At 42.0% G+C, this 17,359-nt stretch overlaps 1 protein-coding gene across 1 annotated transcript; it reads left to right on the forward strand.

Annotated features, from left to right (window-relative positions):
* Window positions 1-232: 232 nt before the first annotated feature.
* On the forward strand, window positions 233-2,440 carry LOC128737338 (F-box/SPRY domain-containing protein 1). Its single transcript, XM_053831956.1, has 4 exons — window positions 233-702; window positions 764-930; window positions 990-1,187; window positions 1,258-2,440. Exons 1-4 carry the CDS (start codon window positions 386-388, stop codon window positions 1,350-1,352), a joined length of 777 nt encoding a protein of 258 aa, XP_053687931.1. The 5' UTR covers window positions 233-385; the 3' UTR covers window positions 1,353-2,440.
* The last annotated feature ends 14,919 nt before the right edge of the window (window positions 2,441-17,359 follow it).

Genomic DNA, 17,359 nt, shown 5'->3' on the forward strand with positions numbered 1-17,359 from the left:
TTACCGAATTCGGTGCCTGTTGTTAAGTGTGTAGCCTAAAAATGTCGTCGGTGACTATTCCTCAGCTCTGGCAGCAATGCTCTCTTAATTGCCTGCAGCAGCAACGGCACCGAACACATGATTTCGAAATTTTCGGTGCCAAGTGCGGCCCTGGAGTCGATAGTGTCAATTTATTGCTTCTGACATTTCGAAAAAAAAATCCATTATGTCAAAACAGAGATGGTGAAAAAATTTAATTTCAAATGTTTAGCTGAAAACTTTCTTCTTTTGTGCGCTGTAGAAGTGCTGGCGGATTAAGATCAAATCGAAAACACACTCGGACAAATCACGCAGACCGTAAGCCGGTTTTAGCTGGTTGCAAAACTTGGTCGTTTTTCCGCCCTAAATGGATGACGATCTTACCGAGTACGCTCCGGACATTCCGGACAATGTACTGGAGCTGATTTTCTCCTACCTAAAGCTGCAGGACCTGCGGAATTGCTCGCTGGTCTGCAAAAGCTGGAACCGCTTCCTGAACGATGAGAATAACGAGGTTTGGCGAGCGCACTGTATGCAGAAACTTGCTCCCGATGCGTTCAAAAACGATCTGCTCTCGGTGGTACCGACCTACAAGGGAAAGCTGAGAGCTTTCTATCACGCATGGAATCCTTACGATTGCAGCCGACATGTGTATATAAAACCGAATGGATTTACGCTGCATAGGTTGGAGGCTTTAATTTGGTTCGATTTTGGTGGACTTTGCTGATGTTTGTTTTATCTATAGGAATCCAGTGGCTCAAAGCACTGACGGGTCTCGTGGGAAGATTGGTTTTCAGCACGGCAGACATGCTTGGGAAGTGAGGTGGGAAGGTCCCCTGGGAACAGTTGCAGTTGTAGGCATTGCAACCAAGGATGCTGCAATACAATGTCACGGATATTACGCGTTGTTAGGTTGGTCCAGGCGCCTAGGATATGAAGGATAATTATTCTAAAGTCTTTCACTTTTACAGGAGCCGATGACCAGAGTTGGGGCTGGAATTTGGTGGACAATCTACTGTTGCATAATGGCGACGCGCATGGGATTTATCCCCTGCTCAACAATGCGCCCAAATACAAGGTTGGCGAGAGGATTCGCGTAATTCTGGACTGTGACGATAATACGTTGTCGTTCGAGAAAAACTACGAATTTTTGGGAGTAGCTTTTACAGGTTAGTGATTTGTTCGACTATATTGCAATCGGAAAAGAAAAAATGACTTTTGTTTGAATTAAAACTCCAGATTTACCGGATAAGATTTTCTACCCAACCGTAGCGGCAGTGTATGGAAATACGGAAATATCGATGGTTTACTTGGGTCCGCCGCTGGACGGCTAGTGTTTGGAGACGGACTGCACGTATACCATTTTTGAGCAACTGTTTAGTAAATAGGAGTAATATTTAGCGTCCACCATGTGCCGCTGAAGTACATTTAATTGTCTCTGTCTCGCCGGTGCTTTACTAGTGCAGATGGTTAGGCTAAGTCCGGAGCAATCAAAAACGACACCCGAACTATGTTTTGACCGTTATTTTAGTGGAAAGGTTTATAGGTCGCGAATGGGAATAATAGTACAGTAATTAAGCTAGTATTTTCTGTTGATTACCACAATGAGTATTAGTACTGGTCATTCCAACTTTTCGGTTTAAAGTTTTGCATAGTCATATTATTTTATTCTAGGTACAATTGTGAGGCTGTTTTTGTAGGATTAGTATTTAATTTACTATTTATTTTAAATTATTGTTTTTATTTTCTTCAGCAAATGCTTTTGCATTTTGTTTAACACTTACCAAAGACGGTGTCACCTGCATTTATAGCTAGAAAGTTTTCTTGAAAGCTGTTGTATCGACGATAAGTTACTATATATACACACACACATACATACGTACACACGCCCTGACAAATACAATCTAATTCACGCGGATACTCAGTCGTTTGTACACTGTTTTCTGGAATAACAATGCAATAGATTTGTTCTGAATTCTAGTTTTGCTCTCTATTTGGTTTTCTTCAAAGAACGTTCCGACTATTCAACGGATACTAGGACGGCAGTAATATCTATAAAAACCAAGATATTTGTAAAGTTGTACAATAGATAAACGCAGCACTTGATTTGTGCTACTTACTTTAGGAGGCTTTTGTAAGGAACGTTTGACCACAAATGATAGAGGCTATTGTGCTCTGAGCTATATACATTTATTGGTTTACTTTTTATACGGATTGTGTTGCAACTTGTAATTTACAAGACAATGTTAATATTTTGGATACCGATTGTAGGCGAAATGTTATCAAAAATGTTTTTTCCAGAAAACAGTAATCAGCATGCACAGTCACAGGTTAGGATAGTAATCCGGCTGGAAAATGTAAGTTACACAGCTCACTCTGCAAAAAAAATCCAAATTAATCAAGAGAAGTCAATGAAATATATTCGCACGGAAGCAGCGAAACATGCTATCGTCTCCCATTGCAAAACGGGACTCGAATGCTGGTTCGATTTTAATAATAATCTTGAGAACATTATTTTTAAGCCGAAATCATTACACTATTTGATGTGAACACACATACTATTGAGCAGGCCGCCTCATGGTTTGTAAATATGCCATCTCCTTGTAACTGTTTCATATGGTCGAAACATCGTAGAGACTGCTCCTCCATTTCTGGTTCCATCGCAGCGTACTTTGTCAGTCCTTTTGGTCCATAGTCCTTTGTCAGATGTCCAAAATCGTAGATGTTCTCGAAATATGCCACGATTTATGATAGCTTTGATCAATCGTTTAAATTTCCGTAACTGTTCGTGATCGACTGTATCGTACGCTGCCTTCAAGTCGATGAATGTATAATATGTGAAGTGTAAACTCATTTCCGGACTATTGAGACGCGCAAGTTCTCTGAAAAGGTGACCTCACCGATATGTGTAGGGATGAGGAGGGGAACTCGGACTCAAACGAGCGCGAGCTGGTCGACACGTGGAAGCATTTCTGCGATGAGCATTTCAATGGCGATATAACAGAAGGAGACGGAACAGAAGCTAACTTAGGAGTACCTTCCTACAAACGATAACAGCGAGCCGGCTCTCGATCTCGAAGAGACTCCCAGCAGAGCTCTACATTGGCAAAAAACACTAGCAATGGCATTTCACTTGATAATTTCAAGGATTTGAGAGGAGGATTAACTATCGGCGAAGTGGATGGAAGGTGTACTTTGGCCTATCTAGAAAAAGGGTGATCGGTTCGATTGCTGTAATTATGCTGATCAACGCCACCTACAAGGTGTTCTCTCAGATTGTCGTCTATCCCGTCTATCCCCAATAGTAAATGATTTCATAAGGCTGTATCACAGACTAACAGACGTAACACTTCGAACAAATTTTCTAACAAAACATCGTTTCATTGACACCCCTAGAATTTGGAAAAAACACTAGCATCACGAGAAACGAGAGAAACGGACTCCCACGGACAGTGACTACTGACTGCGATGAACTGGAAGTGGTTGATGAATTCGTATATTTGGGATCTTTGGTCACTGCCGACAATAATACGAGTAAGGAGATTCAATGACGCCGCTGCACAAAGCTGACGATACACAAAACGCTAATCAGACCGGTAGTCCTCTACGGACTTGAGATAGCAACTTTGCTTACGGAAGACATACGTGCACTTGCCGTATTTGTATACGAAAGGTGTTGAGCTGTTGACGATTATTTTTGGCGGAGTACAGCCGGAAGTGACGCAGGCGTATGAATCACGAGGCACTGCTTAGAGAGATTCCCATCGTAAGGCTGGTAAAATTCAGTAGGCTAAGGTAGGTCGGAAACGTCGTAGGGATAGTTGGCGATAGTGTGACGATCTCACTGGCACCAGGAATAGAGGGGCCCAACGACTAGCCACAGGGCCGTGTACAGTGGAGAGAAACTCTTGATACAGCATTAGCCACCCTGATGGATTTACGTTGCTAGAAGCAAGACGTCAAGAAGTACTAGAAGTTTCCGTCGATAAATGCCTCTACTAATTGCGTCTAGTATTGGGCGATACCGTATCGATACCCGTGATATCGATACTCGAAGGCCGATATTTTGAAATATTTCATCGATACTTACGACGTCGATATTATGCTAAATCGATTATTTCATCCCGATACTGTTTTGACAAAGCGGGATATACAGCTAAAAAATATAAGCTAAAACTAGGCCAGGAAATGCTCAAGAAAGCAATATTTTAAGGATTTTTTCTGGCGCTGTTTTCTGTTTACGATACGCGATTTTCAGCAATTCAGAACTGACCAGAGAGCACAGAGAATATTATTGGGCGTTGACGGCAATAACAAAGACTTTTCAGCTTTTTACGCGCCATAATAGCGGTGAAAGCGGCAACTCCCGGCGGAACACTGAAGGAATGGCCAAGAATTGCCAGCAACGACACACCACTGGATGGTTTCAGTGGTTTGGGCGAAGGCTGCCGGACGAGTGGATTGAGGGTGTGGTTTGTCCCATCTCGGAGAGATTGCTGTAATTACCGCAGCATAACGCTGGTCCAAGCCACCAACAGGGTGCTCTCCCAGATTTTGTTACGTCGTCTATCCTCGGTGGCAGGAGAGTTCGTGGGGCAGTACCAGGTGGGCTTTATGGAGGCCCGTGCTACTACGAATCAAATATACACTCTTCGGTAGGTCATCCATCATATTTTTGTTGATTCCTGGGCAGCATACGATTCAGTCGGGCGCGAACAGCTGTGGCAGGTGGTGCACGAGTGCGGTTTTGCGTACAAAGCGACGTGTCCGAAATAGAGCTGAGCTGGAGCGAGTGACGTGTTTTGGAGGTACTCTCTTTGCTCAACATGTTTTTTATTGATTAATTTTTATGAATCCCTTTTTTGTGTAGCATTTTTTAGTCCCAGAATGCCGCCTTAAATAGTATCGATAAATCTAATATCGATGCTTCACGAACGATATATCGTCGGTATCGATAAAGCGGCGGATTTGATATTGATATTCAATTATCGATACTTTCGGGAATTTTGCTCAATCCTAATTGCGTCATCGTTGTGATGTTGTGGTACGCGATCTAACACCAATTGACTTGGGCTTCACGCATCCGATTTACGCGGGAAGCTGTCAACTGACACTTTCTGTGCAAGCTACACGCTACCGGTAACTATCCAAATATTGGGTCATTAACACACATTACCCATTCAAGGCAAATCCTATAATATGCTATAAATACCAGGATGCCACATCCTCCCCCTGCATAAAATGAACAAATCAATATGATATTCCAGGTCCATTATAGATTATTTACATTGTTGGTAGTTTTCAAATTATTCTTGTTTGTTATATTGAAATTCGTTAACTCTTATTCATAACATATAGATAACTCGCTTACTATTGTAATGACGACCTAAAATAGAAAACACTACTTGTCATAAAATCTGATAGGACATGCGTGCCCAGTATCTACCAATCTACCATATCTTGTCCTTTAAATTTTACGTCTCTGAACCATGCCTTCTATAAGTCAATTCTACCTATCCAACGTTTTAGTGTTTGCATTACATTGGTCTTAGACTCATCTTAACCCTATCTTCATAGGTGTTGGCTTTGTGCTTTTCTCGACTTAACCCTAACAAATGTTTGCTATGGGCTTTTCCCAATTCAATCAATGTACGTTGCCCATGACCCTCACACCGGCTCAGCCTTAACACAGACAAACAGACATAACTCTTGGAAGAAAAATCAACAAAAATTATCATACCTCACATTTAGCCTGAACACTAGCACCATCTATGATCGACATTCCCAAATATTAAATAGCAACATGGGTATTCCTCGAAGTAGCAAGTATTTTTTGTGGTGAATTCCCCTCCTTTTGTCAAAAAGCGCCACTTTGACCAAAACGGAGACATTCTCAACTAAGAACAAATTTGAAATGACGGTTTAATCGGTACGATAAATGGAAAACGAGTGTTATGTCTGTTGAACATGAACATGAGAGTCCAAATGGTGTTGGTGCCGAGGTGAAGCTGGATGGGGAACGATATGAAGTAGTGGAAGATGAAAGCCGCGATCTAAAACGACGAATTGCAGCTACGAATCGGGCTTTCTACGGGTTACGTAACCAGTTGAAGTCGCGTAGTTTGAAAATCCGCACATTAATAGCGCTCTACAGAATACTGATCTTCCGGTGGTCTTTTACGACCATCACCATCACAGACGCTAAAGGAAGCTGTTCGCCGAGTGCTTAGGATTTTTGTACGTAAAATTCTGCGATCTATACTTGGTGGCAAAATGGAAAATGGAGGGTGGCGCAGACTCATGAACTACGAGCTGTATCAAGTAGACAAATATGCTGATAAAGCAAAGGTAGTACAAGGTGGTGGGCTGCGGTGAGCTGAACACGTGACCAGAATGCCCGACGAAGGAGGGGCCAAATCTTTCTTTAGCAGAGAACCAGGAAGAGGCCGTAGACTTCGGGTAGACCCCGCACCCGATGCATGTACGCTGTGGAGGACAATGCTCGTGCAATTGGTGCTCGAGGGAATTGAAGAGCTAATGTAAAGTTTCCTTACCATATAAAAATCGTATCTGATATGATGTAACATCATAATCGAGTGTTCAAATTGGTCCAATCACAATCTGGTCTTATTCAAAATTGCCAGCCTCTTGCCGGCATTGCTTCGCGTGTGGCTTCGACCATAAAGAATGTCATACAGGCTGTCATCTAGTGAAAATTATTACACAAAACATAATCCTAATCATATTTCAACAAATAGTTCCAAGTTTAGCATACCCAGATTTATTTTCACAGCGTGTATATTATATACATTGATAGTGTTACATTTGACAGAATTTTGTATGCAATTTTTTCCTACAAACAACTTAGACGATACAAAATATACAATCAATCAGTTGCACGCCAGTGTTGGAGCGTCCGGATAGTTGGAAAATTTTGCCGTTTCTCTTCGAAAACCAGACAGGAATAGTTGCTTTAAGCATACTCGGAGAGTGAGATTGTTGTTAGGATTGACAAAGAAAATGCTCGATTGTCACGTTTGGCCCGACCCAGCCTTCGGAGCGAATCGTGACAAGCTAGCAGGAGGATGCGGGCTGAATAGTTCGCATTTGCGATTTGGGTAATTACGCAAAATTTAAGCATCATACATTAGTTGCAGTCTTGATGAAACCGCCGGATCGGATTCTTCGCTTGTTTTTTGTTCTAGGTCATGGTTTTCGTGATCCTCGTCCCGCTGTGTCCGCAGACGATCTGCGATTCTTCTGTTGAGACCAAACATGAGTGGGGTTTGTTTGTTGCTAACAGCACCGTCGTGGCTCAAACTGGGTCCGTCTTTCATGGGGTCGTAATCGAGATCATTTTCGGAAATCCTCTGCATGTAGAGTGCTTGCAGATCACTTAGTGGTAATCGGTGATGCTGACGATGGTCGGCTTGCTCGACGACGCGAGACTTGGCCAGCCACATGTCCAGGCTTAAGTCACGTGGCGTCAGTGGTGGTGAAGGCGGTGGTTGCGGTTGGGTACTGATTGGTGGTGAGGAGCTGCGTTTACGCAGATAGTTGAAGCAGCACGTTCGAAAGTGACGTGTTCCGCAGGCGGTGGTGCATTCGTTGCCGCAGGAGTCGCACGAAATCGCCGCCGAGACGAGTACGCAATCTGTAAGTGGGTAGTAAAAAGGGCGAAAGGGGGGGAGTTAGACTGATTAATTTATGGTTCGGTGGTGATTAGATGATTTATGCTACCGATAATTTTGCGCGATAAACGATAATTGTTTGATGGCTGCAATTTGTTTACGGAAAAGTGGGAAAAAACGTAGGAAGTTGACCTATGTCAAGAATGACGTGTGATGGAAGCATCAAAGGAATATTCCGCTAATTTGATTTGGCGTTAATTGAGAAGTGAAGAACAATCGATAAAGCCTCGTCATACCGGAAGCTTGTATTTAGCAGACATTTTAAGTAAACGCTGTTTTTTCTCTAAAAAGACGAAAACCAACAAGAGTGTAACTTGCAGCGTTTGCAACTGTTGTTTTACAGCTTGTCGCATTCGGTGGGGGTGGAATTTTTTTGGGCAGACATTGCCGTTCTCTTTTAACTACTAACGAATTCCAATTAACGCAATGTTTTTTAAACAAACGAATCCTTCAGCTGCTGCTCGTTATTGTACTTTTGTCGTACACACCGGTGCAACTTTTTTACATTTTTGTTCATGGATTATTTTGCCTCACCAAACGAGTTTTGGCCATCACAAAGACTTTTGTCATCGACGGCTTCGAATTCGTGAAATCATGCGTATTTTGCTGATTACCGTTTCATGTGAAAATCATAATTATGCTGATGGCACATTGGTCTGCTCTGCACTCGGTGAACGTACTTGTTATTTCACATTTCGATGACATCAATGAATTTCTATGTAATTGGATAAATTACTTAAGTTGGTGAAAATTTAACTGATTCAGCAGGTAAATCATATTTTACGAACTGCTTTTTTTAAATAAATGTTTGGCTAGTTTCACTACAATTCTGATACATTGATATCTTCAAGCATCATGCAATAAACTATTAAATTCAGTAAACATGTCCACCCAAAAAAGAAAGTGGAATATATTTGCTGAACTAAGCATCAGTTAGGAGTGCTTTGAAACTTAACAATCTGTATATGAAGGCACTCAAAGCTCAAAGCGAAAGAACGATGCAAATTGCTGCTCTTTATCCGTACGCTGATTTCGGATAATATTTGTTCATTTTGTTCATTACTCAAAGCCTGGTGTTGGGGATCGATTACGAACATTGCTAAACGCAGAAGAATCGTACCATGAAACGAAATCAAAATTCGTCAGCAGCCACTAAATGAGGTGGTGTTTCTAAGAAAGCCAAAAAAGGTGAGGTAAATTACAACCTTCAACAGGATAGAATTCCAACTCATAATGCAAATTTTGTAGGTGTGCTGTAAAGAATATTTTGTCGGATTTCTTCTCAAAGAACGAAACGTCTCCCAGCTTTTTTCGTGAATTGTTGTATCTAGCATCTAGGGTAACACGAAACAAAATATCAAGGATTGTTACAGAATGAATTTGATGACAGTGATTACAAAGATATGGAACAATTCAATCTTCGTATTCCACTCAAAGAACTTCAGTCAACAAGGAAGTTGGTTCTTGTTGGGATAAAAAATAAAAGGCACAAATTTTTCACCCAAGTGTGAGGAATCGGCCGGTTGAGCCACAAATTCTGGTACCTGTTTTGATGAAAAAAGGGCAAATATTCCGTTTTACCCATCACTAATCATTCAATTTATAAGGCACGTACTTTACTATTTTTTCTGCACCGAATTTTAAAAATATTTGGTCAATATAATCAATACCAAAACAACTATAGATTAAACCAGGTTTGCCGTATTCGGATTTCTCGCCTAGTCAGTTTTATTTTTCTTGTTGAGTTTGAAATATGCAAATATTTTACGGCTATTATGTATAGCCGAACTTCATTTTCCTGCAGAAAAGGGATCTTTAAATAATGACGAACAAGTTTTACCTGACATCTAGATAGAAAAATAGTAACACTGTTATGCAGGGATGGCACAATCATTTTGACTCAATTCACATTTATTTGACAGTACCGTCTCAGTCATGCAGAATTTAAAAAAGTTATAATATAGGACGAATGAAGAACTAGTTATTATTATTATTATTATCTATTGGTGCGAAAAAGTTAGACTGAATACTGGGAAAGTTTCGATCTGCGGCTAAAAATATATTGGGTTAGTTTGTGGCAGTGGGACTCCAACCCACAATTTCTCGAATAGTACTCGAGTGCTTTACGCATTTAAACTATACCACACCCATGTATTAATTAGTCTCAGATCTAGTTTTGTCCCTACCAGTCGCTCCTCTGATTTAATAAAAAGAGTTTACGTTTGACCGTGAAAAAGTCAGTAAAAAGTCAGTAACAGTAAAACGAAAAAAGTTCTCATTTGTTTACCTTTTGAAACAAAGACGCCAATAATTGGGACACCATGAAATCTTGCAATTTTTTATTGTTCCATTTATTCCGAATATTTTACTAATATATTACTGTATATTTTTGAGACATCCTAGTCTTTATAGTGGTCTTCAGCTTCGTAGGAGCAACTCCTATCCCTCCTTGTAGATTTCAGCCGGAATACGAGCAACTTTATCGGAGATCTCGGCCGAAGATGGCTCGGTAGTGTGACCCTAGTAAGGCAACCTAACTAAATCAAGCTAGTACGGAAATTCAAGCAAATACGGAATTTTCGGTATCGACCTAGGCGACGAAACAAGGATGACGAATGGTGCTTGGAACTGCAGATCGCTAAACTTTGCAGGTGGCGGTCGGATGTTGAATGAAAAGAGAGATAGTTCGGAAGATCTGCGGTACTACCAACGAACTGGGAGCGGGGTTTGTAGTGTTGGGCAGAATGTAGGATCGTGTGATAGATTGGAAGGTGGGTAATGAAAGAATGTGTCTATTGAGAATAAAGGGGCATCTCTTCAATTACAGCATCAACGTGCACTGCCCGACGACGAGAAGGAAGCGTTCTACGCGAGGCTGATCAGGGACATGAAAGCCCACGTCAATAGGGAAGAATGGCGAACTGCCGTCTTCCGAGGAGTTAGGTCCTTCAAACCTCGAAGACGGTTGAGGCAGAATACGCTCGGCCATCGGAGTGGTGCACTGGGTGAAGAGGCCTGGAGAATACCAAATGATTGGTTTCATGAGGAAAAAATGCTTGGAAAAATCATCTGAGCATTGCCACTAGAGAGAACTTGACCAAAGAAATAAAAAGCGACATCATGAAGAATTAGAATAACTATTCCGAGTTATTGAAACGCATAACTTTCATCGAAATCTGTCATGTGAGGCAGAGCCGTAGCGTGACATTGTGGCGCCCTTGGCGAGGGTCCAATTTGTCGCCTCTCGTTTCCTAAGTTAGTATTTCATTCAGGTTTATTTTTTCGAGTTACACTGGCATGTACTTACTTAATTACTTTGTTGGCCTTGCATGTTATGATAAGGGCTGAAAAATATCATTTCTCTATCTACTTCGGTCCATGGTAGCTGGATAGTTATCCGGCATTCTATTAACATGTCCTGCCCAACATATCCGTCCAGCCTCAACCACTTTCTGAATGCTGGGTTCGTCGTAGAGACGTGCGAGTTCGTGGTTCATTCTTCGCCTCCATACACCATTCTCTTGCACGCCGTGAAAGATGGTTCTTATGGTGCACCCGTCATTCGAAAACTTAGTTCTCCTAGGTCTAGGCCGTAGGTCTCTTCTAGCAATGTCCACGTTTCATGCCCGCAGAGAACAACTGGCCTAATTAGCGTTTTATACAATGTGCACTTTGTACGGGAGCTCAGACTGTTCGACCGCAAGCGTTTGTGAAGTCCGTAGTAGGTCCGACTTCCGCTGATAATACGCCTTTTAGTCTCACGGCTGGTATTGCTGTCCTATGTTGCTAGTGAGCCAAGGTATACGAACTCGTCGACTACTTTTAACCTTAATCCCCGTCGATTACCACGGTACTGCCTAAGCGGGCCCAGTAGCATTTGGTTCCGCCCGCCTGCATATACTTCGTTTTAGACGTGATTTTCTTCAACCCAATCTTCTCTGCTTCGTGTTTTAGTCTGGTGTACTGATCATCCACCGCTTCAAATGTTCTGCCAACAGCCCATCCATTGTAGCCATGATAAGTCTAGTAAACATACCTAAAAAGCAGTTTTCGTTCAGAATTTTTCATAGCCCTTGTCGTTTTATACTATCATATGCGGCTTTGAAATCAATCAATAGGTGCGTGGGGACTCGGAATTCGCGGCACTTCTATACGATCTGCCGCAGCGTGAAGATTTGGTCCGTTGTTTCTTCTCCTGGAAGACGTGGCGTTTCTTCTCTTGGAAGAGTCGGGTTTGCTGTCTCCGCTTCTGTTTGCATCGCTCCACATTCTGACGAGAGGCTCTACGCAGCATTTGTACCCGCGCTGTGTTCTTCTCAGCCCATATCTGCTGGCATTCCTCGTCAAACCATTCGTTACGTCGATTCAATGCCACACGGCCTAGGACGTTCTCCGCTATGCTGTTAATGGCTGTTTCACGACAATCCGACAGTCCTCAAGAGGGGCTTCATCCAGCTCACCCTCTTCCGACAGCGCGGTTTCAAGAGATAACGCGTAGTTTTCGGCGACTTCCGTTTGCTTCAGCCGCGCTAGATTATACCGTGGCGGGCGCCGGTATCGTATGTTGTTCACAACAGATAGTTTTTGACGTGTCCTTTACCATCACTAGGTTACCATCCGAATCAATGTTAGCACCCGGATAGGTTCAGACGTCGATAATGCCTGAAATGAAAAGTGCCGATCGTCAATCGGAACGTGGTCTATTTGTGATTCCGTCAGGTTGGGTGATCTCCATGTGTACCTATGGTAGAGGTTATGCTGGAAGAAGCTACTACGTATGGCCATGTTCTTGGAGGCAGCGAACTCGATAAGTATAAGGCCATTTGCATTCGTTTGCGGGTGTGCGCTGAACCGTCCAATCGCCGGTTTAAATTCCTCCTCCTGACCATCCTGAGCATTACAATCCCCGATGATGATTTTTACATCACGTCTTGGGTAGCCGTGTATTCGCGCTCCAACTGCGCGTAAAATTTGTCTTTGTCATCATCGGTAGGTACTTCCGAGGTGAGGGCCGCGCACGTTAATTATGCTAATATTAAAGAATCGGCCCTTGATTCTTAATCTGCACATTCGGGGGTTGATCGGCCACCACACAATCGTTTCTGCATCTCGCCCATCACTACGAAAGCTGTGCCCAGCTCCTTTGTATTGCCGCAGCTCTGGTAGATGGTATAACCATCCTTATACGTACGTACCATCGTTCCTTTCCTGCATACCTCCTGGAGCGCTACGATGTCTAACTTGCGGCTCTTCACTTCTTTAGAAAGCACATGGGTACTTCTGGCCGACAGTTCCATGTTCCTATTTTCCAATTGTTAGTCCGTTTTAGTCGCCTGGGTCTTTGCCGATTGTTCCCATTAGAGTTATTACTTACGGAGTTCATTGCATTGTTTTTTTAGTGGTTCAGGCTTGCAAAGCCTGTAACCAACCCCACAGTATCGCCGGAGGGCCAATGTAGCTCGAAGGAAGCTCCTTCCACCAGGGTTGGTTACCCGATCGCCACCGTGGTTGCTCGTATCCCGGCTGGTACCACGAGGAGGTAGGGATAGGAGTTGCTGGGTAAGAGGCTATGGACTACTGTGGGGTCTAGCGCAACTACACACCAGTTTTATTATCCGACAGAGTTACTATCTAACAGATCTTGCTGATATGTCGAGAGTATAACGTGCCCACGCATCACATCTCTATAGATTTCAAAGCAGCATACGATACAGTCGAACGAGATCAGCAATGGCAGACAATGCTCGAAAACGGGTTTTCGGACAAACTGACGCAACTCAGAGCTACATTGGATGCAGTGATGTGTTTCGTGCGCACCTTGGGTACACTCTCGAGTCGAGTCCCTTCGAGACACAGCGAGGGCTGAGACAATGTGACGGCTTATCTTATACGCTGTTTATGGATTTACCCGCCCAGTTAGCTTCGTGGTACGATGGTGGTCTAACAAGCCAGTCGTCGTATGTTCGAATCTCGGCTAGGCGGTGCTTGCTAGATAGAGTCAGTAGGATCGTTGCACTGGCCCCGTAATGGCTGCGAAGTCTGTCGATAAAGAAGGGTAATGTCTAAAGACGGTATAAACCCATGGCTTTGCTTTTGTTTATGGATTTAATGCTGTCACGGAGGACATACCCTTGCGCCATTGCCGTGTTTGAGCGAAAGGTGTTGCGGATGATATTTGGCGAAGTATAAATTAAAGGTGGAGAGTGCGGTGGTGAATGAATCACGAGCTACAGGTACTGCTTGGAGAGATCCAACATCATACATTTGGTAAAAGCTAATAGGCTACGGTTTGCCGGACATGTCGTAAGAATGCCAGACGACAATGCGACGAAAACGGTTCTCTTCAACAACCCCACTGGCACCAAATGTGCGAAATGGAACTGCTTTGTGCTTTGCGATTTCTGATGGGCTGATGGCCTGGGAAATTGGGCACGAGCGGCTCGACATCGAGTTGAATGGAGACGACTGCTTGAAACAGTACGAGTCACTCCGGCTGTATCGTTCTTAGCATACGACAAAACGGACGACAAAAAGGGACACAAGTTGAAAAGCGAGAACTACCGAGCAATCATTGTTCTCAACGAATCTTATCAAAATGTTTTCTTAGACCATCGTTGGCAGTGTCGCGAATACCTAGTTGCTACAGACCACTTATTTTCCGATTTCAAGTCCGCTTCTGATATTTGTAATGAAGAGCTATGGTGAATAATGTACGAGAACGACTTTCCCGAAAAACTGGCAAGACTGATCAAGAGAATAGTTGATGATCTACAGTGCTATGTGAAGTTATTGAGCTCGTTATCAAGCTAGTTTGAAATACGCAAGCAACTTTGACAAGGCGATGGTAGCTATATAAGGTATATCATGAAATGTTTGAATTTTAACATGCGAGGAACAATCTGTTAAATCAGTCAAAGACCAAGTATCTGGTTAATTGAGCTCGATGGAACTCATATAGGTAATAGTGTTGTAACCGGTGATGGAGATGAGCTCTGAGTGGTAGATCAATTTGTATATCTCGGATCGTTGGTGATGTCGGATAACAATTGAGGAGAGAAATTCAAAGATATATTCTTGCTAGAAGGCATGTTTACTCTTCAAGATCTTAAGCTGCAGATGAACCACGAGCTAACTCAATTCTATGATGAAACCAGTAACCAGAAAGTCATTAAAGCTGGAAGGTTGGCCCCAGACGCAAAGGTACGCAGTGAGGTAGTGGAGACAGATACTCTCGGCCCTTGTATGTAGCAGTTACATTCTAACGCCAATGAAATTTCAATGCATCAGGATAAGATTTTTATTTTAAACTTTTAATTCGGCATTGCTCGTTATTTTAAAATATTCAAGTACTTCTAATTTTTTTTCTACATTTTTCAGTTTTCCATGAACAAAAATGCTATCGCAATTCAAAAGAGTGACTATTTAGTCAAATTCGGTAGATAGATCATTAAATTTTTGATAGAAGTTTATATGCTTCGTTACAGATTAGGCGCAAAAATACTTCTTTGAGAATGGCACTGTGTGACGTTCAACGAACGCAAAACTTATCACTTTGAATGAACGAACTTGATAAACTTTCTCACTGGCTGTGTAAATATTATTCAATAACTGATAACTGTTTTGTAACAATAGAAGTCTACTTTTACTACTTGTTTATGGTTAGGAGCGATTTACATGGAATGAAAGGTAAAATTGCTTTGCCAGGATGTTATTGATTCAAAAGTCGGATATACACCTGCGGAGAAGGTGTCGTATTTTTTTATATTTGTTAAATATTGATAATCTTTATTTAGTATTTGCCATCTCCTTCGATAATAAAGTGGTCACGTAAAAAATATTCGTGTTTTTCTGGTTCAAATCTTTGGTCCTCAAGCACCAAAGGGACACCGATTTTTTATATTTTTTTGTAGAAAGTTGAGACGTAGGAATATACCAAATCAAAAATTCAGAACTGTATAATTGGTTACTGTTGAGTTACAAGTTTATAAGCAACTAGCTGACCCGACAAACTTCGTATTGCCACAAATTAACCTGTGTTGTACATAAATCATGAATCTCGGATGATCTTTGTCACTATCTCGAGTTTTGCAAGCCCCCCAGTGGGCGGCGCTTCCGACGGCGGGTCACCGGCAACACTCGCGACCGGCTCGTCCTGAATGATCTAGTGTTACTATAGATAGTTTTTGTGGTCTTGTTATTGATTAATGTTTTATGGAAAAGTCTCGAATTTCTCGAGTTGGATTAGTTTTTGAGTTTCGCAAAAATTTCTGTTTTATTTGTATGAGAGTCCATATCCCCCTACCACAGGGGTGAGAGGTCTCTAACTATCATAAAATAAATTCAAGACTCAAAAATCTCCTACATGCTAAATTTGGTTCCATTTGCTTGATTAGTACTCAAATTATAAGGAAATTTGTATTTCATTTGTATGGGAGCCCACCCTCTTAAAAGGAAAAGGGGTCGTAATACACCACAGAAAAAAAATTCTGCCATCTTAAACTCTCACATGCCAAATTTGGTTCCATTTGCTTGATTAGTTCTAAAGTTATGAGCAAATTTGTATTTCGTTTGAATGGGAGCCCCCTCCCTCCTAAAAAGGTAAGAAGTCCTAATTCATAATGGGAAAAATGGTTGCCTCCAAAAACACCCACATGCCAAATATGGTTCCATTTGCTTGATTAGTTCTCGAATTATGAGGAAATTTGTATTTCATTTGTGTAGAAGCCCCCCCTCTTGAAGTGTGGAAGGATCCTAATTCACCGTAGAAAATATTTTTGCCTCCAAAAACCTCCACATGCCGAATTTGGTTCTATTTGCTTGATTAGTTCTCGAGTTATGGGGAAATTTGTATTTCATTTGTATTGGAGCCCCCCCTCCTAATGTGGGAAGAGGTCCTAATTCATCACAGAAAAAATTCTTGCCTCCAAAAACACCTACACGCCAAATTTGGTTCCATTTGCTGGATTAGTTCTCGAGTTATGAGGAAATTTGTATTTCGTTTGTATATGACCCCCCCTCCTAAAGTGGGGAGGGGTCCCAATTCATCATTGAAAAAAAATTGTCTCCAAAAACACACATATGCCAAATTTGGTTCAATTCGCTTGATTAGTTCTCGAGTTATGAGGAAATTTGTATTTCATTTGTACAGGAGCCCCTCCTCTTAAAGTGGGGAGGGGTCTTAATTCACCATAGAAAATTTTCTTGCTCTCGAAAACCTTCACATGCCAAATTTGGTTGCATTTGCTTGATTAGTTCTCGAGTTATGAGGAAATTTGTATTTCATTTGTATAGGAGCCCCCCCTCCTAAAGTGGGGAGAGGTTCTTATTCATCATAGAAAAAATTCTTGCCTCCAAAAACACCTACATGCCAAATTTGGTTCCATTTGCTGGATTAGCTCTCGAGTTATAAGGAAATTTGAATTTCGTTTGTATAGGAGCCCCCCCCCCACTTAAAGTGGGGAGGGGTCCCAATTCATCATAGAAAAAAATTTTGTTTCCAAAAACACACGCATGCCAAATTTGGTTCCATTTGCTTGATTAGTTCTCGAGTTATGAGGAAATTGGTATTTCATTTGTACAGGAGCCCCCCCTCTTAAAGTGAGGAGGGGTCCTAATTCAACATAGAAAATTTTCTTGCCCTCGAAAACTTT

The sequence above is a fragment of the Sabethes cyaneus genome, chromosome 2, assembly GCF_943734655.1.
Source record: "Sabethes cyaneus chromosome 2, idSabCyanKW18_F2, whole genome shotgun sequence".
Lineage (NCBI taxonomy): Eukaryota > Metazoa > Arthropoda > Insecta > Diptera > Culicidae > Sabethes > Sabethes cyaneus.

What these genes read in the sequence shown, in the direction of transcription:
- LOC128737338 (XM_053831956.1), top strand. Translation starts at nt 386, where the DNA reads ATGGATGACGATCTTACCGAGTACGCTCCGGACATTCCGGACAATGTA. An exon ending in AATGGATTTACGCTGCATAG is followed by an intron (nt 703 to 763) that starts GTTGGAGGCTTT and finishes TTTTATCTATAG; the next exon opens with GAATCCAGTGGCTCAAAGCA. An exon ending in CGGATATTACGCGTTGTTAG is followed by an intron (nt 931 to 989) that starts GTTGGTCCAGGC and finishes TCACTTTTACAG; the next exon opens with GAGCCGATGACCAGAGTTGG.